Source organism: Enhydra lutris, unplaced genomic scaffold (assembly GCF_002288905.1).
Source record: "Enhydra lutris kenyoni isolate GAN:26980312 unplaced genomic scaffold, ASM228890v2 scaffoldscaffold25, whole genome shotgun sequence".
Classification (NCBI taxonomy): Eukaryota; Metazoa; Chordata; class Mammalia; order Carnivora; family Mustelidae; genus Enhydra; species Enhydra lutris.
The window spans coordinates 823,368-849,973 of record NW_019154109.1 but is presented as its reverse complement, the minus strand read 5'-3'; the positions used below and the strand labels follow the sequence as shown (position 1 = coordinate 849,973).

Here is a 26,606-nt window from a genome sequence, read left to right as displayed (position 1 = left end):
ATTGAACCCATGGGAAAAAGCTAGCTGTGGGTTGCCTTAAAAGGGCTCTCGCAGAAAGTCAACTGTGGGGAGTGAAATAACTCTAATGGAGAAATGGACTCAAAATTGAGGGCTGGTAGAGTTTTGTCAAGGCAACATCCTTGTCAAGGCAAATCCCTGGATAAGGGTAATCTCCAGAAACAGCATTCTCCCAAGATCTGTAAATGCCCTTTTCATTGTGTTTTCCTTTTCAATTATGTTTTTATTTTCAAAATTGTATTCTTATATTATTTTTCCTATATTTGTATTTTTGTCTGCTTTTTGGTTATAGAAATGTCTATTTGGACCTGCCCACTATTCTTCTTGACTAGAGTAGAATTGATTAGAAGGTCTGCTTATTAATCTTTTCCAAAATTAGTATTATTCCATGGATCAGCTGTAAGTAAAATATTCTATTTCATTCACACTGCTTTGACTTTTATTATTTACCTACTACTATCTGGAGTTTACTTTTCTTAGCTTTTGGGGAGATGGATAGATAGATAGATATCTCCAAGCTTATTTTTTTAAGACTATGAATGTCACTCCAAATTTTGGTTAGGTTGCATTTCATAGGTTTTACCACATGTTCTTACAATGATTATGTAGTTCTTACTATTTATCAAGTCATTTGGAAGTGAATTATTTCACAAAATGAAGGGTAGGGGAGTAGACAAATGTTATTATTTTAAATATTATTTCTCTGTGGTTATAGAAAGTGATCAATAGGTATTAGTATTTGAAATTTGTAAGAATTATTTAATGCGGGCGCCTGGGTGGCTCAGTGGGTTAAGCTGCTGCCTTCGGCTCAGGTCATGATCTCAGGGTCCTGGGATCGAGTCCCACATCGGGCTCTCTGCTCAGCAGGGAGCCTGCTTCCCTCTCTCTCTCTCTCTCTCTGCCTGCCTCTCCGTCTACTTGTGATCTCTCTTTCTGTCAAATAAATAAATCTTAAAAAAAAAAATTATTTAATGCACAGTAAGTGGTTAATTTAACTAAACATTCCATGGGCATGGAAAAGGCTTTATAATTCTTGAAACTCTCAGAACAATATTTCTTCCTTATATAAGAATAAAATTATATTGAATAAAGAAATTTAAAAAAATAAAAACATTTTACTTATTTTTTAAAAATTACCTACCTTACCTTCTTGAAATTATTGCTTACTTAAATTTAACATTTTCTACGTTTTACTCACAATTTCTAATGACATCACATACTTTTGTTAAGAATTAATACTTCATCTTGCTGATTGGTATATATTTTATATGACTTCTTTCAAAGGATGATTTTTTTTTAGGTTGCTTTTTTTTTTATTAACATATAATGTATTATCATATTAACATATAATGTATTGTACAGGGGTACAAGTCTGTGAATCTCCAGGTTTACACTTCACAGCACTCACCATAGCACATACCTTCCCCAATGTCCATAACGCTACCACCCTCTCCCTACCCCTTCCCCCCAGCAACCATCAGTTCATTTTGAGAGATTAAGAGTCTCTTATGGTTTGTCTCCCTGCCAATCTCATCTTGTTTCATTTTATTCCTTTCCTATCAAAGGATGATTTTGAGTGGTAAATTCTATTGGTCTTTTCTATGTTTAAAAATTTATTTTGTAATCATCATAATCATATGTAATAATAAGTAATTTTGGTATAGAGAACAATTGGTTGCCAATTATTTCCTTTAAGCACTTTGGAGATATTACTGTATTTATTCTTACTTCTTATATTGTTGGTGAGAAGTCTGAAGTCTACTCTATTTTCTCTATTTTATTGTGATTTCTCTGTAAGCACTATATCTTCTCTATATCTGGTTTATTTTAATTTAACATGGTGCCCATTTTATAACTATTTCTAATTTATAGTCCTGTTGCTCAAATAATTTGAAAATAAACCTTTGAGGAATGTGAGACTTAATCTTAGGAAAATAATTTCTTAATCAGATAATTTTCCTTCCCTACTTTCTACTTTTGGTCCAGAATTTATAGTATCTGTTAGTTATCCTTCACGATGTCATTTGGGTTTTAGTTTTTTCCTAATGTCATTGAAGACTGAGTTTTTGTTCTGTTTTTACAGTTCTCTTTTTTCTTTTATGATTTCTAGAAATTGTAATAGAGTAAAAATGAGCTTACTCCATCAGGGCAAGGGTTTTTAAATGATAATATTTGTCTGAAAATAGTGTTCTGAGTGTCAAACTTCACCATCAACTTAAAAATTACATATTGGGGGGGAGGAGTCAAGATGGCGGAGAAGTAGCAGGCTGAGACTACTTCAGGTAGCGGGAGATCAGCTAGATAGCTTATCTAAAGATTGCAAACACCTACAAATCCAACGGGAGATCGAAGAGAAGAAGAACAGCAACTCTAGAAACAGAAAATCAACCACTTTCTGAAAGGTAGGACTGGCGGAGAAGTGAATCCAAAGCGACGGGAAGATAGACCGCGGGGGGAGGGGCCGGCTCCCGGCAAGCAGCAGAGCAACGGAGCACAAAATCAGGACTTTTAAAAGTCTGTTCCACTGAGGGACATCGCTCCAGAGGCTTAACCGGGGTGAAGCCCACGCAGGGTCAGCGTGGCCTCAGGTTCCACAGGGTCACAGAAGGATCGGGGTGTCTGAGTGTCGCAGAGCTTACAGGTATTAGAACGGGGAAGCCGGCTACAGAGACAGAGCCGAGGAGTGAGCTCTAAGCTCGGGGTTACCTTGAACCGGTCGCAGGCTCGGTCAGCTCAGAGCGCGGCCGGAGGCCAGGGTGACGGGAGTAATTGGGCGCTGTTCTCTGAGGGCGCACTGAGGAGTGGGGCCCGGGCTCTCGGCTCCTCCGGGCCGGAGACCGGGAGGCCGCCATCTTCATTCCCGCCCTCCGGAACTCTACGGAAAGCGCTCAGGGAACAAAAGCTCCCGAAAGCGAACCCGAGCGGATTACTCAGCCCGGCCCCTGGTAAGGGCGGTGCAATTCCGCCCGGGGCAAAGACACTTGAGAATCACTACAACAGGCCCCTCCCCCAGAAGATCAACAAGAAACCCAGCCAGGACCAAGTTCACCTACCAAGGAGTGCAGTTTCAATACCAAGGAGAGCAGCGGAATTCCAAAGGAGGAGAAAGCAAAGCACGGAACTCATGGCTTTCTCCCCATGATTCTTTAGCCTTGCAGTTAATTTAATTTTTTTTTCTTTTTCAATTTTTTTTTCTCTTCTGCTAAATTTTTTTAACTTTTACCCTTTTCTTTTTTAACGTTTTTTACCTAGTTTATCTAATATATATATATATTTTCCTTTTTATATTTTTTCTTTATTCATTTTCTTTTCTTAATTGTTTCTTTTTTTTTTTTTCTTTCTGAACCTCTTTTTATCCCCTTTCTCCCCCCTCACAATTTGGGATCTCTTCTGATTTGGTTAAAGCATATTTTCCTGGGGTTGTTGCCACCCTTTTAGTATTTTACTTGCTCCTTCATATACTCTTATCTGGACAAAATGACAAGGTGGAAAAATTCACCACAAAAAAAAGAACAAGAGGCAGTACCAAAGGCTAGGGACCTAATCAATACAGACATTGGTAATATGTCAGATCGAGAGTTCAGAATGACGATTCTCAAGGTTCTAGCCAGGCTCGAAAAAGGCATGGAAGATATTAGAGAAACCCTCTCGGGAGATATAAAAGCCCTTTCTGGAGAAATAAAAGAACTAAAATCTAACCAACTTGAAATCAAAAAAGCTATTAATGAGGTGCAATCAAAATTGGAGGCTCTCACTGCTAGGATAAATGAGGCAGAAGAAAGAATTAGCGATATAGAAGACCAAATGACAGAGAATAAAGAAGCTGAGCAAAAGAGGGACAAACAGCTACTGGACCACGAGGGCAGAATTCGAGAGATAAGTGACACCATAAGATGAAACAACATTAGAATAATTGGGATTCCAGAAGAAGAAGAAAGAGAGAGGGGAGCAGAAGGTATATTGGAGAGAATTATTGGAGAGAATTTCCCCAATATGGCAAAGGGAACAACCATCAAAATCCAGGAGGTTCAGAGAACCCCCCTCAAGATCAATAAGAATAGGTCCACACCCCATCACCTAATAGTCAAATTTACAAGTCTTAGTGACAAAGAGAAGATCCTGAAAGCAGGCCGGGAAAAGAAGTCTGTAACATACAATGGTAAAAATATTAGATTGGCAGCAGACTTATCCACAGAGACCTGGCAGGCCAGAAAGAGCTGGCATGATATATTCAGAGTACTAAACGAGAAAAACATGCAGCCAAGAATACTATATCCAGCTAGGCTATCATTGAAAATAGAAGGAGAGATTAAAAGCTTCCAGGACAAACAAAAACTGAAAGAATTTGCAAACACCAAACCAGCTCTACAGGAAATATTGAAAGGGGTCCTCTAAGCAGAGAGACCCTAAAAGTAGTAGATCAGAAAGAAACAGAGACAATACACAATAACAGTCACCTTACAGGCAATACAATGGCACTAAATTCATATCTCTCAATAGTTACCCTGAATGTTAATGGGCTAAATGCCCCCAATCAAAAGACACAGGGTATCAGAATGGATAAAAAAACAAAACCCATCTATATGTTGCCTACAAGAAACTCATCTTAAACCCGAAGACACCTCCAGATTTAAAGTGAGGGGGTGGAAAAGAATTTACCATGCTAATGGACATCAGAAAAAAGCAGGAGTGGCAATCCTTATATCAGATCAATTAGATTTTAAGCCAAAGACTATAATAAGAGATGAGGAAGGACACTGTATCATACTCAAAGGAACTGTCCAACAAGAAGATCTAACAATTTTAAATATCTATGCTCCTGACGTGGGAGCAGCCAACTATATAAACCAATTAATAACAAAATCAAAGAAACACATCAACAATAATACAGTAATCGTAGGGGACTTTAACACTCCCCTCACTGAAATGGACAGACCATCCAAGCAAAAGATCAACAAGGAAATCAAGGCCTTAAATGACACACTGGACCAGATGGACATCACAGATATATTCAGAACATTTCATCCCAAAGCAAGAGAATACACATTCTTCTCTAGTGCACATGGAACATTTTCCAGAATAGATCACATTCTCGGTCCTAAATCAGGTCTCAACCGTTATCAAAAGATTGGAATCATTCCCTGCATATTTTCAGACCACAATGCTCTGAAGCTAGAACTCAATCACAAGAGGAAATTTGGAAAGAACCCAAATACATGGAAACTAAACAGCATCCTTCTAAAGAATGAATGGGTCAACCAGGAAATTAAAGAAGAATTGAAAAAATTCATGGAAACAAATGATAATGAAAACACAACGGTTCAGAATCTGTGGGACACAACAAAGGCAGTCCTGAGAGGAAAATATATAGCGGTACAAGCCTTTCTCAAGAAACAAGAAAAGTCTCAGGTACACAACCTAACCCTACACCTAAAGGAGCTGGAGAAAGAACAAGAAAGAAACCCTAGGGACGTCTGGGTGGCTCAGCTGGTTAAGCAGCAGCCTTCGGCTCAGGTCATGATCCCAGCATCCTGGGATTGAGTCCCACATCGGGCTCCTTGCTCATCAGGGAGCCTGCTTCTCCCTCTGCCTCTGCCTGCCTTTCTGTCTGCCTATGCTTGCTCTCTCTCCCTCTCTCTCTCTGACAAATAAATAAATAAAATCTTTAAGAAAAAAAAAAAAAAAAGAAAAAAGAAAGAAACCCTAAACCCAGCAGGAGAAGAGAAATCATAAAGATCAGAGCAGAAATCAATGAAATAGAAACCAAAAAAACAATAGAACAAATCAACGAAACTAGGAGCTGGTTCTTTGAAAGAATTAATAAGATTGATAAACCCCTGGCCAGACTTATCAAAAAGAAAAGAGAAAGGACCCAAATAAATAAAATCATGAATGAAAGAGGAGAGATCACAACTAACACCAAAGAAATACAGACAATTATAAGAACATACTATGAGCAACTCTACGCCAACAAATTTAACAATCTGGAAGAAATGGATGCATTCCTAGAGACATATAAACTACCACAACTGAACCAGGAGGAAATAGAAAGCCTGAACAGACCCATAACCAGTAAGGAGATTGAAACAGTCATCAAAAATCTCCAAACAAACAAAAGCCCAGGGCCAGATGGCTTCCCGGGGGAATTCTACCAAACATTTAAAGAAGAACTAATTCCTATTCTCCTGAAACTGTTCCAAAAAATAGAAATGGAAGGAAAACTTCCAACCTCATTTTATGAGGCCAGCATCACCTTGATCCCAAAACCAGACAAGGATCCTATCAAAAAAGAGAACTACAGACCAATATCCTTGATGAACACAGATGCAAAAATTCTCGCCAAAATACTAGCCAATAGGATTCAACAGTACATTAAAAGGATTATTCACCACGACCAAGTGGGATTTATCCCAGGGCTGCAAGGTTGGTTCAACATCCACAAATCAATCAATGTGATATAACACATTAATAAAAGAAAGAACGAGAATCATATGATACTCTCCATAGATGCTGAAAAAGCATTTGACAAAGTACAGCATCCCTTCCTGATCAAAACTCTTCAAAGTGTAGGGATAGAGGGCACATACCTCAATATTATCAAAGCCATCTATGAAAAACCCACCTCAAATAACATTCTCAATGGAGAAAAACTGAAAGCTTTTCCTCTAAGGTCAGGAACACAGCAGGGATGTCTGTTATCACCACGGCTATTCAACATAGTACTAGAAGTCCTAGCCTCAGCAATCAGACAACAAAAGGAAATTAACGGCATCCAAATCGGCAAAGAAGAAGTCAAACTATCACTCTTCACAGATGATATGATACTATATGTGGAAAACCCAAAAGACTCCACTCCAAAACTGCTAGAACTTGTACAGGAATTCAGTAAAGTGTCAGGATATAAAATCAATGCACAGAAATCAGTTGCATTTCTCTACACCAACAACAAGACAGAAGAAAGAGAAATTAAGGAGTCAATCCCATTTACAATTGCACCCAAAACTGTAAGATACCCAGGAATAAACCTAACCAAAGAGACTAAGAATCTATACACAGAAAACTATAAAGTACTCATGAAAGAAATTGAGGAAGACACAAAGAAATGGCAAAATGTTCCATGCTCCTGGATTGGAAGAATAAATATTGTGAAAATGTCTATGCTACCTAAAGCAATCTACACATTTAATGCAATTCTTATCAAAGTACCATCCATTTTTTTCAAAGAAATGGAACAAATAATCCTAAAATTTATATGGAACCAGAAAAGACCTCGAATAGCCAAAGGAATATTGAAAAAGAAAACCAAAGTTGGTGGCATCACAATCCCAGACTTCAAGCTCTATTACAAAGCTGTCATCATCAAGACAGCATGGTACTGGCACAAAAACAGACACATAGATCAATGGAACAGAATAGAGAGCCCAGAAATAGACCCTCAACTCTATGGTCAACTAATCTTCGACAAAGCAGGAAAGAATGTCCAATGGAAAAAAGACAGCCTCTTCAATAAATGGTGTTGGGAAAATTGGACAGCCACATGCAGAGAAATGCAATTGGATCATTTCCTTACACCACACACGAAAATAGACTCAAAATGGATGAAGGACCTCAATGTGAGAAAGGAATCCATCAAAATCCTTGAGGAGAACACAGGCAGCAACTTCTTCAACCTCAGCCGCAGCAACATCTCCCTAGGAACATTGCCAAAGGCAAGGGAAGCAAGGGCAAAAATGAACTATTGGGATTTTATCAAGATCAAAAGCTTTTGCACAGCAAAGGAAACAGTTAACAAAACCAAAAGACAACTGACAGAATGGGAGAAGATATTTGCAAATGACATATCAGAAAAAGGGCTAGTGTCCAAAATCTATAAAGAATTTAGCAAACTGAACACCCAAAGAACAAATAATCCAATCAAGAAGTGGGCAGAAGACATGAACAGACATTTCTGCAAAGAAGACATCCAGATGGCCAACAGACACATGAAAAAATGCTCCATATCACTCAGCATCAGGGAAATACAAATCAAAACCACAATGCGATATCACCTCACACCAGTCACAATGGCTAAAATTAACAAGTCAGGAAATGACAGATGCTGGCGAGTATGCGGAGAAAGGGGAACCCTCCTACACTGTTGGTGGGAATGCAAGCTGGTGCAACCACTCTGGAAAACAGCATGGAGGTTCCTCAAAATGTTGAAAATAGAACTACCCTATGACCCAGCAATTGCACTACTGGGTATCTACCCTAAAGATACAAACGTAGTAATCCGAAGAGGCATGTGCACCCAAATGTTTATAGCAGCAATGTCTACAATAGCCAAACTATGGAAAGAACCTAGATGTCCATCAACAGACGAATGGATAAAGAAGAAGTGGTATATATACACAATGGAATACTATGCAGCCATCAAAAGAAATGAAATCTTGCCATTTGTGACGACGTGGATGGAGCTAGAGGGTATCATGCTTAGCGAAATAAGTCAATCGGAGAAAGACAACAACTATCCTATGATCTCTCTGATATGAGGGAGAGGAGATGCAACATGGGGGGTTAAGGGGGTAGGAGAAGAGTAAATGAAACAAGATGGGATTGGGAGGGAGACAAACCATAAGTAACTCTTAATCTGACAAAACAAACTGAGGGTTGATGGGGGGAGGGGGGTTGGGAGGGGGGGGGGGGTTATGGACATTGGGGAGGGTATGTGCTATGGTGAGTGCTGTGAAATGTGTAAACCTGGCGATTCACAGACCTGTACCCCTGGGGATAAAAATATATTATATGTTTATAAAAAATAAAATTTAAAAAAAAATTACATATTGAGACATATGGGTAGCTCAGTAGTTTGAGTGTCTGCCTTCAGCTCAGGTCATGATCTCAGGGTCCTGGGATAGAGCCCCGCATAATCTCCCTGCTTGGCAGGGAGTCTGCTTCTCCTTCTCCCTCTGCCTCTCCCTCCTACTTGTGCTCTCTCTCTCTCTCTCTCTCTCAAATAAATAAAATCTTTTTTAAAAGTTACACATCACAATAAATAATTTAAAAACATACTAATTGGGGCACCTGGGTGATACAGGGGGTTAAGCCTCTGCCTTCTGCTCAGGTCATGATCTCAGGGTCCTGAGATCAAGCCCCACATCAGGCTCCCTGCTCAGTGGGAAGTCTGCTTCTTCCTCTCCCTCTCCTGCTCCCCCTGCTTGTGCTCTCTTGTTCACACACACTCTCTCTCTCTCTCTCTCTAATAAATAAATAAAATTTAAAAAAATAAAAAATAAAAACATATTAATCACAAGAGAAATTTTCTGATAAAGATGTAACGGGGTCTACAAAATTTTTTAAGAATTTATTTATTTATTTGACACAGAGAGAGAGCACAAGCAGGCAGAGAGTCAGGCAGAGAAAGAGGGGGAAGCAGGCTCCCCACCGAGCAGAGAGCCCGAAGCGGGGCTCAATCTGATGACCCTGAGACCATGACCTGAGCCAAAGGCAGAGGCCCAACCCACGGAGCCACCCAGGTGCCCCATCTACAGAGTTTTTAAAACAAACCTTACCTATGCAGTTTGGTTCGGGATACCATTTCCCATTGATGCAGGTTGATTGTATGCGTTTGAACTTCGGAAGACAATTGTAATATATTCTGGTACTATGATCATATCCACTCAGATTTGGTCTCATCAGTATTCGTGGATGAAGTGTTGGTTTTCTGCACCCTTTAAGTTGGTTTGTTTCTACAAAAAAGAAAAATATACATGATAAGAATATTGAGCAGAAACTAGCAATTATTTCAATAAAACTTCTGACATATTAACGGCATAATTAAATTATGTTGGATGCCTTCAAGCAATATCACACAAAGCTATTCTTAATTTCATTGCACAGACTATGCTGTTGAAAAAGGGAAAAGGAAACAAAAATCTGTATTCCATTTTTGAATGACAGAAAAACATGATGAAGTCTTTTGGGAAATGGAAGAGCAAGATGGGTTAATCTGGTCCAGGGTCTTGACTCGAGGACAGTCCTTATGAAACGTCATTCAGCCTAATTTTGAAAGGCACAAAAAGGCATACATATGTGATTGTTTTCCACTAAATTATGTTAAATAAATGTTGTCAAAGCATTTCAATAATAAAAAGAGGTGATGCATGAGTAAGTCTGTGGGAAGTACAGTCTTAAGAGAGAAAAATCTGGACGTCTCTTGAGATTCAATTACTCCCAAATTTCAGAAGCTTAGTTAAGACCCTGACTCAATAAGTCAGAGTAAGCTCAAAGGAAGAACACCCTGATACAACAGTCAGACAATAATTTGCAATGGGCCATTTGCTAGTCTAAGTAGATTTTATTGTTACAATTCTTCCCTATTGTCCATACATATATAGATCATTGTGGAACCTTTCCTGAGGGTGTCAAAGGATGGGATAACGAGACATAGACTGCTCTGCTACCTCTCTCCCTTTATGTGTTTTTCTCCAATAATCCCTATTTATAAATTTACGCTATGTGATGCTAGTGATTGGATGTCTGTGTTTTCCTTATATAAAAGCTGTTGGCCACGAACGTATATAATTTACACCTTTTTATAACGGAGTCCAGGCTCTTGGGGATGCAACGTATTCCTTCCCTGCAGGTCATCATGAGTGGGCAGTGACTGGGTATCTGCCACAGCTACAGTTGTCATCCCTAGGAGTGCGGAAACCAGCTGATAATCCAAAAATCTAAGAGATGAGGGAAGAGAGTGGTTTTGGATTTTCTACTTTAGAATCTTGAAGAATAGCAGCAAAGAATCTGCTAGTCTTTAAAGCTTAAAATTAAAGGCTTGACTATATTGGGATTGCTGGACATAGGACAAAGGAGAACAGTATCCACTATTACCCTGAAGTAGAAGTCCCAGACTCTCTTGGTTCACAGAGCCCTTAGCATCTCCGTAGTCTTGCACAGTAACAGAGATCAAAGGAAACCTTCAACAATTCAGTTTCTTAAGTAATTAGGGGCGAAGAATTTAGGGTCTTATATCCTAATTATTTAATAGATGATGGGATTGGCATGTGCTGTTCTAAACATATCTATTGATTTAAAAAATTGTAAACAATCAAATACACAAGTAGGAAATGTATTCTCACCAACACACATAGGAAGTTCAGTCCACATTCCATCAATACAGGTAATTACATTATTTCCAATCATTGTATATGTATCTCTGCATTTCAGCTCCACAGAAACACCATGTTGGAAGGGAAGAATAGAGAACTGGGCATAGCCATTCTCGAGGTGAGGTACAGGGCCACATGCTTTAACTTGTCCTAAGAGAATGTAATAAAAGATATGCTTACTTTTAAAAATATTTAAATCCATGTTATGCTGAGTGAAACAAGTCAATCAGAGAGAGTCAGTTATCATATGGTTTCACTTACTTGTGGAGCATAAGGAATAACATGGAGGACATCAGGAGAAGGAAAGGAGAATTGGGGGAAATCGGATGGGGAGACAAACCATGAGAGAATGTGGACTCTGAGAAACAAACTGATGGTTTTGGAAGGGAGGAGGGTGGCAGGATGGGTGAGCTTGGTGGTGGGTATTAAGGAGGGCACGTATTACATGGAGCACTGGGTGTGGTACATAAATAATGAATCTTGGAAAACTGAAAAAATAAAATTAAAGAAATAAATAAAATATTTTAAATCTTTTTATGTATGTATTTACATATAAGTGAGAAGTTTAAACCATTCTGCTTAAACATTAGCATCTATTTACCAACGCAAGTGGGCGAATTTGTCCATTCTCCATCGATGCACTGTATTTTCGCAGGCCCAGTCAGTAGAAAGTAGGGAGGGCATTCATATTCCACCGTCTCGCCGTGTCCATATACTTCTTTCCTTATCCCCTTTATTTTACCATTGAGGACCTGAGGAGGTTGACCACATGACTGTACTTGCCCTATCATAAAGAAACTATTTAAGTAATGCTTAAAGAATCTTAGGACTCTGACAAAACGTAAAATTACTGTTCTGGTTGACCTAGAACTAAATTATATTTATGCTACATTCCTATTTTTTTTTCAGGTTTTCTTTTTACAGTCTACATAGTGTCCTGAGTATTCTTTTTTCTCAAATGTTGGCTTTTTACTATAAACAATTCTGAACAAATTAAAGAAAAATGGATACATATATTGATCACCTAGATATATATGAATGTTACATTTTGCCCAAATTACTTAATTTTTTGCAAAGTTATTTATTTATTTATTTAAGATTTTACTTATTTATTTGAGAGAGAGAGAGCGTGCCCAAAATGGTGGGGGGGCACAAGTAGGAAGAGGGGCAGAGGGAGAAACAGACTCACCATTGAATGAGGAGCCTGACACTATGCTTGATCCCACTGGGATCATGACCTGAATGGAAGACAGACACTTACCCAAACTGAGCCACCCAGGTGCCCCCAAAATAATTTAAAGTAAATGATAAACATAATAAGATTTTACTTCTAAATTTTTCAGAATGCTTATCTAAGAAATAGGATGTTGACCTGCATATACGAAACACCTTATTGTATTTCTTTAAATTAACAATAATTTTCAATGCCATCTTATATTTTTTCTATATGTAAATATACTGATTGCCCCAACCCCCAATATTTTACAGGTTATTATAACCAGGATATTAATTGTGCCGTAAGGATTTTAAAGTAGTTCAATAATCTGGATATCATATAGAAGTAAATACTTATCATATATATGGTATAATATAAATATAGATAAATAAATATAAAGTATATTATTGCATATGTTTTTATTAATATCTATAAATATATATAAAACAATTTTATCAAATATTTTTTAAAAGTAAGGTCATCTGAAGCAAGTAACAAATCATTGGTTTACTGAATCATTCATATTTTTATTTGATTACTTCTTGATTACTTAATAAAATATAGGAAGGCCCATGCAATATTTTTTAAAGCATAATTTTTTTATTGAGTTTGGGGAAAAATTCCTAACACTTCCCCATTCTGGCACTGATATTTTGATCTGTAAAACTCCATTACATATTTCATAACAGAGGTAGAATGACTCCCTTGTTAAAGGAAACATAACTAATTGATGGCCCAGCACCTCTTCTCCTTCTCAGTTAAAATATCATTACCATGTTTTTACAGTTTGTCAGATTATATATATAAGACCAATAAAATACATAGACATTAATATAAATTGATATAAGTTGTTTCATCAGTTCTAAAATAAATGTTGACCTTTGCATGTTGGAAAATTAGGTGACCATCCAAAGTGATAGCATTGAATTGAATCTGGTCCAACTCTTCTAAGTCCTTCTTCACAGGAAAATTCCAAGACATCTCCAGCTTTGTATATTGCTTTTTTTGGGTAAACATCTATATTTGGTTTTAAAATTGGAAGAAGACATTCTATATCTAAAATTAAATAAAAATAAGTAAGTATGTGTGAAATAATCATTGTAATATTAAATTTAATATATGCTATTAAGTAGCAGGAGGCTTCATACACAGGAGCACTTATAGTCTCACCTTAAAAAAAAAAACCTCTAATTACTTACACCCAACAAATATGTGTAAGCCCCTTTAGAGAAATTAGGGTTGAACAGAAAGGTAAAATTTTGTATGACAATCTCCTCGGTATTGTAATAAATAAGTCCCAAGCAAACACTTAAAAAGTAAATTATTTTATTTATTTATTTAACCATAGAAGTTTAATAACTTTTATTTGTCTATAAAACAGCATATGAACAGTTTTCACAGATCATGTGAAAATCAGTTTTTCCAGTAATAACAATTAAAATGCAACATATTTAATTAAATGACAGGTATGTTTTAAAAAGTTAGTAACTGGAATGGCCCAAACAAGAATTATGTCTAGTACATTTTAAGTAGGAGGGAACATTAAAAAGCAAATAATTCCTAACTTTCCAAGGGGAACTGTATTTAGTATGTGGACTTTTTCAGAAACACATGGCCAAGCTGCCTTCTGGGTGTTCGGAATCTTTCCATTATACCCAACCTCATCTCTAATATTTTTCTAAAAACCAACACAGTATGAATACTTTCCGATTTAAGTAAAAATGGATACCTATATGAATATATAGGTGTATTTTTCTCATTTAATCTGTTATTTGTGGTTCATTTATAAAATTCAATATTGAAATTCACATGTGAAAATATAAATGACAGGGGCATCTGGTGGCTCAATCAATAAAGCATCTGCCTTCGGTTCAGGTCATGATCTCAGGTCCTGGGATGGAGCCCCACATCGGGCTCCCCCCCACCCAGTGAGGAGTCTGCTTCTTCCTCTCTCTCTGCCCCTCCCCCTGCTCATTCTCTCCCTCTCAAATAAATAAAATCTATTTAAAAAAAAAGAAAATATAAATGACATGCAAGACAAATACTCTGAATAAATCAAGCATATATCACAAAAATATGATGAAATATTTCTAACTAAATCTCAGAAATATTATTTAAACTAGCCAGTTTTATGCATTGTTACTGGCAATTTAATAGTTTAATAACAGTTTTTACATATCCCCTTAGAATGTGACTCACTCAGCTTTAGGAAGAGCTGCACACCTGTATCTCTGTATTTCTTTCCAGTAATTTTGCATGACAATTCTTTATTTGTTGTTTATATTCCCTTCCTAATCCAACTGCAAATAAACAAAAGCACTATTGAAAATAATTGATCTTGAAAAAAAAAAAGAAAGAAAAGGATCAATCTTGGCTGATGTAGGATTTTCCAACTGATTTATTCAAGTATGGTTATTACATGGTATTAGAGATAGAACAATGGCCTCCCCAAAATATCCACATCCTAATCCATGAAACATGCAAATATGTTACCTTCCTTGGAAAAACAGACTTTGTAGATACAATTAAGTTAAAGACCTTGAGATGGAGAGATTATTTTAAATTATTTGTATGGGAGTGGACCCAGTATAATCACAAAGGTTCTTACAAAAGGGAGCAGAGGTATCAGAATCAAAGTAGGACATGTGACAACAGAAGCAGAGGTTGAAGCGGTATAAGGAAGAGTGGTGAGTCAAGAAACGCAAAGGGCTTTGAGAAGCTATAAAAGGCAGAGACAGTTTCTTTCCTAGGACCTCCAGAAGGAACTGTAATTCAACATCTTGATTTTAGGACTTTTGACCTCCAGAACTGTAAGATAATAAGTTTGCACTGTTTTAAGCAATTAGGTTTGTGGTAATTTGTTACAGTAGCGGGAGAAAACTAATATATATGGGGGAAAACGTACAGTCATATTTAAGGAAGGGTATGATTTGGCATAACTTGAAGGCATTCTGTGCAGCATTTATGTCAAAGACTGTGCAACACCAAGAATGGGCTGTAATATAAACTATAGACTTTGGGTGATTACGATGTGTCAAACTGTTCATCAATTGTACAAATATGGCTGGTCAGTCAAGTTGATATTGGGACAGACTGTATTGCATGTAGGGGCCAAGGGATACATCTCTGTCCCTCCCCCTCAGTTGTGCCATGAAATCCCAAACTGCTCTAAAACAAACAAACAAACAAACAAACAAGATACAAGTTTCTAACTATAAATTTCTTTCTAAGTTTTATTTATTTGAGAAAGAGAGAGAGCACACACACAGAGGGAAAAGGAGAAGCAGACACCCTGCTGAACAGGGAACCCGACATGGGACTTGATCCCAGGATCCTGAGATCAAGACCTGAGCTGAAGGCAGACGCTTTATTGACTGAGCCATCCAGGTGCCCCAAGTCTCTGACCATAAATTGTGAATTTATAATCAAATGACAAGGAAAGGGATGAAAATCCAGGAGCATAATATCTAAAGTCGCTGTAGCAGGCATAGCAAACTATAACTTTGGTGAGTTTGCTTAGTTTTGAATTATTTGGCAGCATGAATCCAAGGTACCTTTAAAACAGCGTTCACCTTGTTTGTAAATAATAGAATGCATGTGGCATGTAAACAAGATTATTTTGGATGAGCTAAGTTGCTTTTCAAAGATCTGTTATTAAATCATTATTTAACATTGGTCTCTTTTTTTTTTTTTTTAAGATTTTTTATTTATTTGACAGACAGAGATCACAAGTAGGCAGAGAGGCAGGCAGAGAGAGAGAGAGGAGGAAGCAGGCTCCCTGCCGAACAGAGAGCCCGATGTGGGGCTCGATCCCAGGACTCTGGGATCATGACCTGAGCCGAAGGCAGAGGCTTTAACCCACTGAGCCACCCAGGTGCCCCTAACATTGGTCTCTTAAAGCTATTTGGGGACACCTTAAATTTTGATGATTGTTCATTAGGAAACATTTTTCAATAGAGTCTACTAAAAAGAAATACATTCAGAATTGCTGTCATTTCCTAGAAGAAACAGTACTTACCATTGCCTGTGGGCAACATGGGACCAGCCATCGTCACCCCATCCTATGGACCCTGGGGGGCTCCCATCTCTGTTTTATATCCATCATGGCATTCATAGACCCACTCGTCACTGAGGTTAAACCACATGCTCTTACCTTTATTTCTGGCATGTGCTAATACTGACACGTCTTAAGACTTGGAGGCATATTTAAAATCAGGGTCTTATTCCTAATGTTATCCCAAGCACACAACAAGTGGACAAAAACCTTTAATCATTATGTACCAATGCACAAATTATCTTTTAGGAAATATTATTATGAATAATTTACTAAAAATTGATTTTATGTACATTAGAAAATATTATTATTAATCATTTAGTAAAAATTGATTTTATGCACATTTTCCTTATATATAAATGATACTCTTAAATAAATGATACTATTTTTAGATATACTTAAGTATTCTACATAAATATATGTCTATGTATACCTGTAAATATATACATATACATAAATATATATACATATATACATAAATATATACGTCTATGTATATACCTACCATCTATAGTATCCTATATGTTCTCGTAGTGTACAGTAAGTACCTGGTGTATGTGTGTGTGTGTGTGTCCACGCATATGGAAATGTATCCTCCTTACAGGAAACATTAGTTCTCTAGATCAGAGACGAAATAAGTGATGACTCGCAAAGAGCCATTTTGCCAGCTCTCTGAGCTCTAGTCTCTAATCTGTCAGCATCCATGTAATCAGAGGCCGTGGCAGCCTGAGGTGCTCGTGCTCGGGCAGTAGCTTTGCACCATGGGAAAGGAACCTCTGAAGTAAGAGACTTGGAGGTTTCCAGGGCAGCTGGTCCCTTGGTCCGTTCTCCCTGCAAGAGAGAAAGGGAAGGAAAGCTTTGCTCTGGAGCAGAGACATGTTTGTGGGGAGAGAGAGAGGAAGGTTTTTAATTCTCTGAAATGTAAGCAAAGGCTCCAGAAAGATGGCTCTAAGTCTCACTGGAGGCATACATTAGCTCTGACATCCAAGATGTGTTTTCTATTTCATCATTTTCTAGCCAAGTTTGCTAACACTCTTTGTTCAGAAAGCCTGGACCATGCAGAAATGTGAAGACATCCTAGGAACTGTCTCCTAATAATGTGTGGTAATGAACTTGCTGAAGCAGAACATGCATGTAGATGAGTGTAAAAATCAGAAGTTCAGTAAGTTTTTACAAAATAAACACACCTCTATAACTGTCATTCAGTTAAAACAACAGAATGATCTCTCACATGTTCAAAGTTCCTCATGATGTCTCTAGCCACTAACCCTCTCTTTTCCGCAAATACCACAGAATAATTTTGCCTATTGTAAAATTTATGGAATCTTTAAACCTCATTTTCATATTGGTGAATGTCAGCATTGTTTTTGTGGTTAGCTGTAGTTTATCACATTATTTCGTTACTTAAATAGATCAGATTTTAAAGGTTAAGTACACATTTTAAAATCTCATAAAAGGACCAGTCAGTGGTAACATTTTTCTGATAAAATTACTAAAATTGAAAATTTAATTTACTTGCATATTACTTTCCTAAAGACTTGAAGCTGCTTAAATATGAACAGTATGGATGGTTTTCTTTTTAAGACCATAGCATTAAGAATAAAGCCAATACATTTTTTAAGACACGTGATTTACAATGTCGTTAACATTGCCACAAAATCCAAATGTATGTATGTATCATGATTGATTTAATGAAGTGATTAATGATTTTATCAATATTCCCGCAGCTTATCTTGGGGAACAAAAGGTGTGCAAGCTTCAGAAAAAATTTAGAACTCTTGTTCTAGATATTTATTTTTCTCTATTCTTTTCCTGTGTTCCTCCTGTTTTTTCATTTTTTGGAATCTCTGCCATTTTGTTATCCAGTCTTTATCTCTTCCCTTGACACTCTAATTCTTGTTAAAAGCCATTTCTCACTAAATATTTGTCCATAAATCTAACACAGTTGGCAGAAAATAAGAGCTTCCACCACAGGTGGAAACAATTTAGGGATTTAAAGAAAAATGGTTGGGTTTTAATCATCGTTACCTAGAAAGTTTAACATACTCATGTTGTGGATCAGTAACCTTAGCTCAAATGGGTGATCATTTACTCATGGTCACAGAGGTGACTTTCTTCAGAACCTGTGCTAGAATCCAGTTGCCCTGAAATGTCATTGACTTTCTGTGGTGTTCTTCATCCAACACCCAACCTTGGATACACAGAATTTTTCAAGGGCTAATAGAGTCTCACAAAATACACACAGGAGCCAGCTTGTGTGGGTTACCACTGGTCAAACTGAGTTGTCAGGCCGCTACAATACAACTAGCGGTCTGACAACTGCCATTATCCCACAAAATGAAGAGAGATGGTTCTCGAGATGAAGATGACAATGAAATATTTATAGCATAACTAAAGCCTTATAAATTATGAGACCTGTTCAACCACGGGACATTTCAGGTAGGAAGCCGCTAAATGTCTTCTTTTATTATTCTTCTGCAAGTATTGGTCATGTGTAAGCCCCTTGTAATTGAAAGAGATTGTGGTCCAACTGGGAACTGAGTATTTTAATTCAAGTTGCTTTAAAAGGACTCTATTTTCTAGAAGTTTAAATTTAAATAATGAGTTCTGGAATAAATTTTTTTAAAAAGCATATCAGAAGCGGGGAGCCTGGGTGGCTCAGTGGGTTAAAGCCTCTGACTTTGGCTCATGTCATGATCCCAGGGTCCTGGGATTGAGCCCTGCATTGGGCTCCCTGCTCAGCAGGGAGCCTGCTTCTCCCCCCTTCTCTGCCTGCCTCTCTGCCTACTTACAATCTCTGTCTGTCAAATAAATAAATAAATAAAATCTTAAAAAAAAAAGCATATCAGAAGACTTCATTTCCTGATAAGATAGATTAGCTGGTATCAGCATACATTTCTATCAGAAAAAAATGTTAGAAGACTGTACAAAACATCTCTAAAAAACTGGAAATTGCCCAGTGCAAGTCTGTGATAATAAAAAAAGGGGGGGGACACCCAAACCCCAAATAACAGTCTATGACTGTTTTAGCTTTCTACTAGGAGAGTAATTTCCAGACTGTATTTGGGGGGTAGAGGGGGGCAGGGAGAAGCCACAGAGGGTCCAGGGTTCTTCCTGAATTGAGAAGAGCAAGGAAGATCACAGTATGGGAGACCATGGTAGTTAGAATGGCTAGAATTTACAGGGCAGAGTAATAGAGAGGGTATTAGGAGGAGGTAGAGCTAGAGAAGTTTTCTTAAGAGTGTTCTCGTGTCTTTGGTTGAGAACTAAACTCTGCAAGCCTAGTCTGGAACTCCACGAACTGCCTTAAGAATAATGGCCAGCGAGTTGCAAAGATGAAGAATCCCAAGTGTTCACACAGGTCTAGGAGAGGCCATCGTCTTGTACAGTTTCTTAAGGAGTAGTTTTCCAAATTCTAAGCAACAGACAAATAAACATAACGCTCACAGGTACAAAATATTTTAAACAAAGAAACTGAGTGCTTACTGAATTAAGCCTGTAAATTTAATATGCACCCATAAAATAACTGTTTAAAACTGTCTTGGTCATAAGACATTTTAACTAGGATTGGACTTATGGTCACTTAAAAAGTCTCTTTTCAGTTTGACACTCCAGTTTTAAATAAAGTTTATTTCCAACTAATGTGATAATTTTCCTGTAAGCAATAAATGGGTGTTCCTTTAACATAAAGGGACTGCCTTCAAAGCCTTTGTATTATCTAATATTTCTATGTATTGCATGCACTGGATTTGTGTAGACAGGCAAAGTATGATTTTTGTATATCTATCAGACTCAACTGGAACTGAAAAACAAATGCATAAGCATAAAAGCCAGCTATGAAACCTACACATAGCGCCTGACAACAGATATATTTTTTAAAAAAATCACATCACGTGTCAGGATGTGACAGGACAGCATTTTACTTACTGGTGGCACTGCATTTGGGAGGAAAAGACCAGCCGTCTTCCAAACATGAAATGGTGTCACTATTATGAGGAAGGCTGTAGCCAACATCACAGACGATTTGTACACTGTCACCTTCCAGGTGTGTTTTTCCTGAAGATGTAGAATGACCATGTTCCACAGAAGGAAAGAAACACTGCCCTAAGGACCAAAGATTGTTGAATGTACAAGATGGAACTGATTTAAAAACAACAACAACAACAACAACTAAATTTCCTTTTTACAATATTTTAAGAAGAATGGCAAACTTTCAAAACTGAAATCAGGTATGAAAAAATTTCTAAAGAATTCTGATCATGCTACTATAGATATATTACTTCCATGTATGAAATGTAAATTAACATTTCATTCCGTTTAATGGTTTTTACAAAAAAATATTTTGTTTCTATAAACTTCTCGAGGTACAAAATTAGATTTTAATATATCCATTTCTCTCTTACTTCTCATAAATGTTGCTTACAGAACAAGAAAGACCATTACTGTCTCCTTTGTTGGCACGTATTTTCTGCCTCCCATTGTTTTTCTTCTTTTTTCTTTTTTTTTTTTTTTAGATTTTACTTATCTATTTGAGAGAGACAGACCGGGGTGGGGGCGGGGGCAGAGGTGGGAGGAGAGGGCTGAGGGAGAGGGACCAGCGGACTCCTCCATGAGCACAGAGCCCAACACAGGGCTCCATCTCATGACCCTGAGATCATGACCTGAGCCAAAATCAAGCATCAGGTGCTTAACAGACTGAGCATCCCAGGCGCCCTCCCCCCACTGCTTTTTGCTTAATATACCTATTCCCTCCTGAGTCTGCTCTTCACATTCACTGAAGGATTAATAGAGATATCACTATAAGAACAAAAGATGTGGTTTATGGAAAATATGAAAGTGAAAGTATTTACACTCACACGATCTTTGCAATATTCAAAAGAATGGTGAGTTTCAAAATAGAATGTGTATGTAAAAAGATTTGTTTTAAAGGAAAAATATGCCCAGGCTGATACCAAACAAATATTAGGAAATACATATTAATGTCAAATATATAATTCTTCAGTTTTTAAAATTAAAATATGTAAAGCACTTCTAGGTAACACCAGAAATTTCACATATTTATTCTTCATTTGGTTTTCAGAAAAGGCCTCTCAAGAAAGGACTACGTTTCTCATCTTCGCTGGCTAGTCCTGATCCCTGGGACTCCGCTGAGACATCTGGGCCACGTCTAACCACCGAATGGTTCAGCCACATCTGCTGAGCAAGATATTTACTCACCGAGACACCTGGGTATTGGTGACCATCCTTCCTCCGTGCAGATGATGCGAGTCCAAAAGGATCGTGAAGGAGATGCAAAATTATATTCACAAGAATAATAATAAATTTCCCCAACAGTAGCCAGGGAACGTTCCTCCGAGCGCTCTCTACCATATATAATTCCGTGGTCTATTTTGGGGTAATTACAGTAGGAAGATGCTGGGAAAAATGAAACAAAACTGAAGAATTAACCCACATCAGTGAATCATTAAGTCATATTTTAATCACCTCTTTGATTTTTTTTTCTTTCATGCAGCTCAGTTTCCTCTACTCTACATGCCTTCCAGTGTACTCATCATCAAGTACAAAAAAATGATCTCGAATTAAGAGTACAAGAGTATTTGAAAAGCCCATTGTCAATGAACATGAAATTTATGCTTGGAGTCACGTGGAATAAAAATCTTTTCCGCAGTAACTTTGAGAAGAAAATCCCGCACAACGATCTATGAGTGGCAGCAGAGGGGAGCAGGCAGCGGCGGGCTTGGGTCCACACTATGTGCTTCCAGGTAGGGACAGCATCGTGTGGGCTCCCTGGGGCCTTTCCTTTCTCTGTTCTGATTCAGTCTCTGTGCTGTCTGGTTTTTCCTGGTGCCGTGAGGATGAAGAAGTTTTGTTTTCTCCTTATGTGAATAAAGAAAACAACTTCCAAAAATTCAGCTCACCAATTACCTCGGGAAATTCTCTCTTGCTTTTGTCTAGAGGTGACTTTCCATGTGGCAAAAAAGTGATTCCCATGACATTTAACCTGCAAAACCTGAGCTAACTTATCTGTTTACAATTTGACCCATGGTAGTTTTGGAGAACGTGCAGGAAAAAAAGACCCTTATAACACTGAGAGTCGCACCTCCCATAATTCTTTTTTCCAGATATGCCTTGCCCTCCCCTCAAATTACAGCGTTTGATTTCCATCCATTTCTACCTCACTTTGTTATCCAGAATAATATCCCTTCCATTCTCCGATCGTCCCTCTTCTACCTATCCTTCAATGCTCGTTCTGCCACATTTAGCAAAAATATTCATTGTGTGCACAGTGATGGGCTAGCTTTCAACCTTAACCTCTTTTGGCAGACCTCCTTTAGCCAGTCACCCCCTCCAAAAGGAAGAGATGATGACTCCCATCTCTACATTCTGATAAAAGCTCATGACTACATTTCCTATGAAATAGAGCCATACCCTTCTACACACACACACACACACACACACACACACACACACACACACACATCACTCATACATACATGGACACATAGTCTTGCAATCTGTTTACTTATTAACACATTTTGCTTTCCTCCAAGAACACTCGAAGCTATGGTGGGGCACAGAGTTTTCTTTTTTTCTTTCTTTCTTTCTTTTTTTTTTTTTTTTGAGCTTCCTTGCTGCAGGATACAGCCTAATCCAGTGCTCAATCAATATTTCACCATGGCAAGCACACAGGGTTTTTATATAACATGCTGCTTTTGCTCTGGGGCCAGTTTCTCACAGGCCTCTAAGCCTTAGTGCAACACAGACTTGGAGGTCATTTAACATCTACACAACTTCTGGATGGATCTTCACTTGACAGTTCTCCGGGAGATGAGTGTGAAGTTTGAGTATCTTTTTCTGGGTCATGGGTTGGAAAAAGTCTACCTATTATTCTCATCTTTTACACTTATTTTCCTCTGCTTTTTGCCCATTTCGAAATCCTCTCTTAATGTCATTGCTAACAGATGTTTAAAACAATCTATACCAGATACACGGATTAAAAAAAAAAAAAATCAGATACACCTACCCACCCATCCAGACAGTTCTTCAGTGAGATGGTCGTCCAGCCTAACCAGAGAATTTGGTATTTCTGATTGAGATGAAGCAATGCCTATTGTTGTACTTTTATCCCCATCTGCTAATTGCTCTCCTGTGAGTCTATCTCAATGCTAAAAGTAGTATCAAACAAAATGAGTTTCAAGTCCATAGAAAGGAGGTTTTATAACTTTTATGAGGGTGGCTCTTAAAAGTAAAGCATTTGTATTGTTCCTATTTTTCTCTTATGTTAGGATTAAAGAGAAACTTCCCCCAAAGAATGCCCATTAGATGTAAAAATTAGCAAGCAACAAAATAGCAAAATACACCCCTTCTGGAAATCAAATAATAAAAGGCAGGACTGAAACTTCACTTCCACCGTGGTCTAATCAGTCATCCTGGATCTTGTTAGAGGTTTTGTTTGCCATTATTTGGATATGATGATTTTTATCTCAACATGAAATAAGATGAGACAGTTTTTAAAATATTGTAAGACGTGGTTTCTAGTTTTAATAAACAAAGGATGGACAATTTCTTTTCACTTTTGACCTTTACTGAAGAGCTCAGAAAAAGCAAATAACAAACAACAAAAAAAACCTTATTGACATCTCACTGGTTTATTATTCACAAAAATTAGAATATACTGTACTGTTTTACTAAAAGAGATTTCCCTTTGTTAAATGAGAGTTAGATTGAAAAAGGATGTTCCTAGTTTAATAATACTTAAATTAGCAAATCTATGAAAATGCAAATATTTCCAGATTTTCTTGGGATCCTTTTCCTGGCCAGTGGCATTGCAGAGTTTATGGAGAAATGCACTGGTACTGGACCCTTTGGACATCATTATATGTAGCTTTTTCATCCTGTAATTCCTCTCCAAATGTTGTATTTGGTGGCTTTCACACTTGGGAACTTAGAGGACAGAGAAAATAATATCATTCTATTTTCTCTTAATTTCATATTAGAAAACATTTTGATAAGATAAATCATAAGACTTTATTCAAAATGTTCTTACCTCTTTATCCATTTTATATTTTTTAAGATTTTATTCATTTATTTGACAGACAGAGATCACAAGCAAGCAGAGAGGCAGGCAGAGAAAGAGGAGGAAGCAGGCTCCCTGCTGAGCAGAGAGCCTGATGCAGGGGTTCGATCCCAGGACCCTGGGATCATGACCTGAGCTGAAGGCAGAGGCTTTAACCCACTGAGCCACCCAGGCGCCCCTATTTATTCACTTTAAAACATATTTACACACACACACACACACACACACACACACACCCAACATCCACATATATGAGAGAGGAACTAAATATTCAGATCGGCTCTCGTGTTTTCAACTTACCTTGCACCCCAGTAGTAGAAATCCAGAAGATTAGAATGGCATTAATTAAAAGCAGCATGGTAGATTATCCCAAGCACACGTGTTTAGAAATGGCCCAACAGCGGTGGTGTTGCTCCAAGTCCTGCTTTCATTTGGGATGACATGCATGACTTTTGAATTTCAGGGCACTGCCAGGAAGCTGTTGTAATGAAATAGCTTTGGCAAATACCAAAGTTCACAGAGGGTCGTGTGAAAGAAACTAAATAGTGTCTTATTCGTGTTTTCACATCAAGACTCTAAATTCCCCTCTTGATATTTATTTGAGCAGGATAATAGGTTTGCAACTTCCTTGCTGCAGTCACAAAGTTTCTGAATTTGAAGCATTCAGAAATGGACCCCTGAGGAGGAGAAATGAAGCTCTTGGCTCTCTCCTCGATAGCCAGGAGGTCACCTGTTTCAGAAGTCAACCAAGTGTAGCTTGTCGGTCCTCATTCTAAAGCCATGTCCACCTTTAGTTATTATAAATTCCTCTTCAAACTGGCACTAAGAATTAGGTTCCCTCTTAATAGTTATTATAGGTTTGTAGATATTTTTTAAGTGTAGTCAAGAATAATTACGTCAAATAATGCTTCCTGAAATTTTGAACAAAGTATATTTCAAACTCTTCTACGTGGCACTGGCAAGAATGGCTAGGACAGGGTTGTGGTAGATTCCCTCTCCAAAAGACAGAAATAATGCTGGACAAAATTATTTTGAAAAACCAAAACTATTTATAGTTTCTGTAATTTGGCCAAAGAACATACTGTCAAGAAATGCTTATTAAAGGAAATCTCCGTAAGTCTCACGAAAAAAGAGGGGCTGCTCCCTTCCTTCTCTGACCTCTGCCCCACTCTGTGGCTCACGTGGGTAGGCAGGCATTATGACCGGCAGCCCTGCTGTCCTGCTCGAGTAGAATGACATTATAGCAGATCTTGGAAAACATCCACAGCCAATGACTCTGGTGAACACAATAGAGATTACAGTGGGAAACAATGAAGGAAGGCTAAGTCTCTACACGATACTATTGGGGCAAGAAACAAAATGGCAGCCTGGCCGGAAATTTAACAGGGAAATTTGGAGGAAAAAGACCAAAAGGACCCCACTAAGATAATACTTCCTGCTGGTGGTCCAGAAGTCCCTTGACATACAAGAGTTGTGCCCAACCAGAGAAACCAGAGAGGGTCCTGGAAGCTGCTTGTCCCTGGTTGAACATGGAGCAGACTTGCACACTCCCTGAATGTTGAAAGCACTTCCTAAACCACACAGAATTTCAGAAACAAAACATAGGATGTTTAGCGGGTCGATGTGTTTAAGCATGACCTCTGACCCATTATGGGTTGACATAATTAAGTTATGCTGACTCAGGAATGACTCCTAGGAAGTCAGACTAAAAAATAAAAAGAAATAAAACCTGAGCAATGACATCCAATTCCAAGGCCTGATCGACACAAATGTGCACTTTAGGGGCAGAGCTGGGGGAATCTGCACTGCATTGGCAGAGTGGGGCCGGGAGTGCTGACCAGGGCAGTCTTGAATAAGAGATACCTGGGGGCCCCCGGTTGTTGATAAAGATCAAGACCCCATCAGACAGTCAGTCCACATGAGGACCCTGTTGCCAGGTTAAAGCTATGGCCTCAGAAAGACTTCCCAGGGGTGGACTCCTTCTATTCGGAGGACATTGAGGTCATTGGGGTGCCCCTGCCACCCAAGGCTGGGTGGCAGGGTACAGAGTCTGCATGAGCAGGTCTGGCAGTTGAGGCCAAAAGGAGACTTGCA

At 38.1% G+C, this 26,606-nt stretch overlaps 1 protein-coding gene across 2 annotated transcripts in view; it reads right to left on the bottom strand.

Moving 5' to 3' along the window:
* Window positions 1-24,973, bottom strand: part of LOC111151085 (complement factor H related 5) — a 36,986-nt gene extending 12,013 nt beyond the window's left edge. Inside the window, exons 1-7 of one of the 2 annotated variants that reach the window (XM_022508842.1) lie at window positions 24,813-24,973; window positions 21,653-21,850; window positions 20,363-20,539; window positions 13,261-13,437; window positions 11,767-11,949; window positions 11,136-11,315; window positions 9,570-9,746 (exon numbers count right to left, since the gene is read on the bottom strand). In XM_022508842.1, coding sequence (XP_022364550.1) covers window positions 9,570-9,746; window positions 11,136-11,315; window positions 11,767-11,949; window positions 13,261-13,437; window positions 20,363-20,539; window positions 21,653-21,850; window positions 24,813-24,870 — 1,150 coding nt within the window. In that variant the 5' untranslated portion in view covers window positions 24,871-24,973. The remainder of the gene's footprint in view (window positions 1-9,569; window positions 9,747-11,135; window positions 11,316-11,766; window positions 11,950-13,260; window positions 13,438-20,362; window positions 20,540-21,652; window positions 21,851-24,812) is intronic. The other variant, XM_022508844.1, reaches the window with a different exon arrangement.
* Between the last annotated feature and the right edge of the window lie 1,633 nt (window positions 24,974-26,606).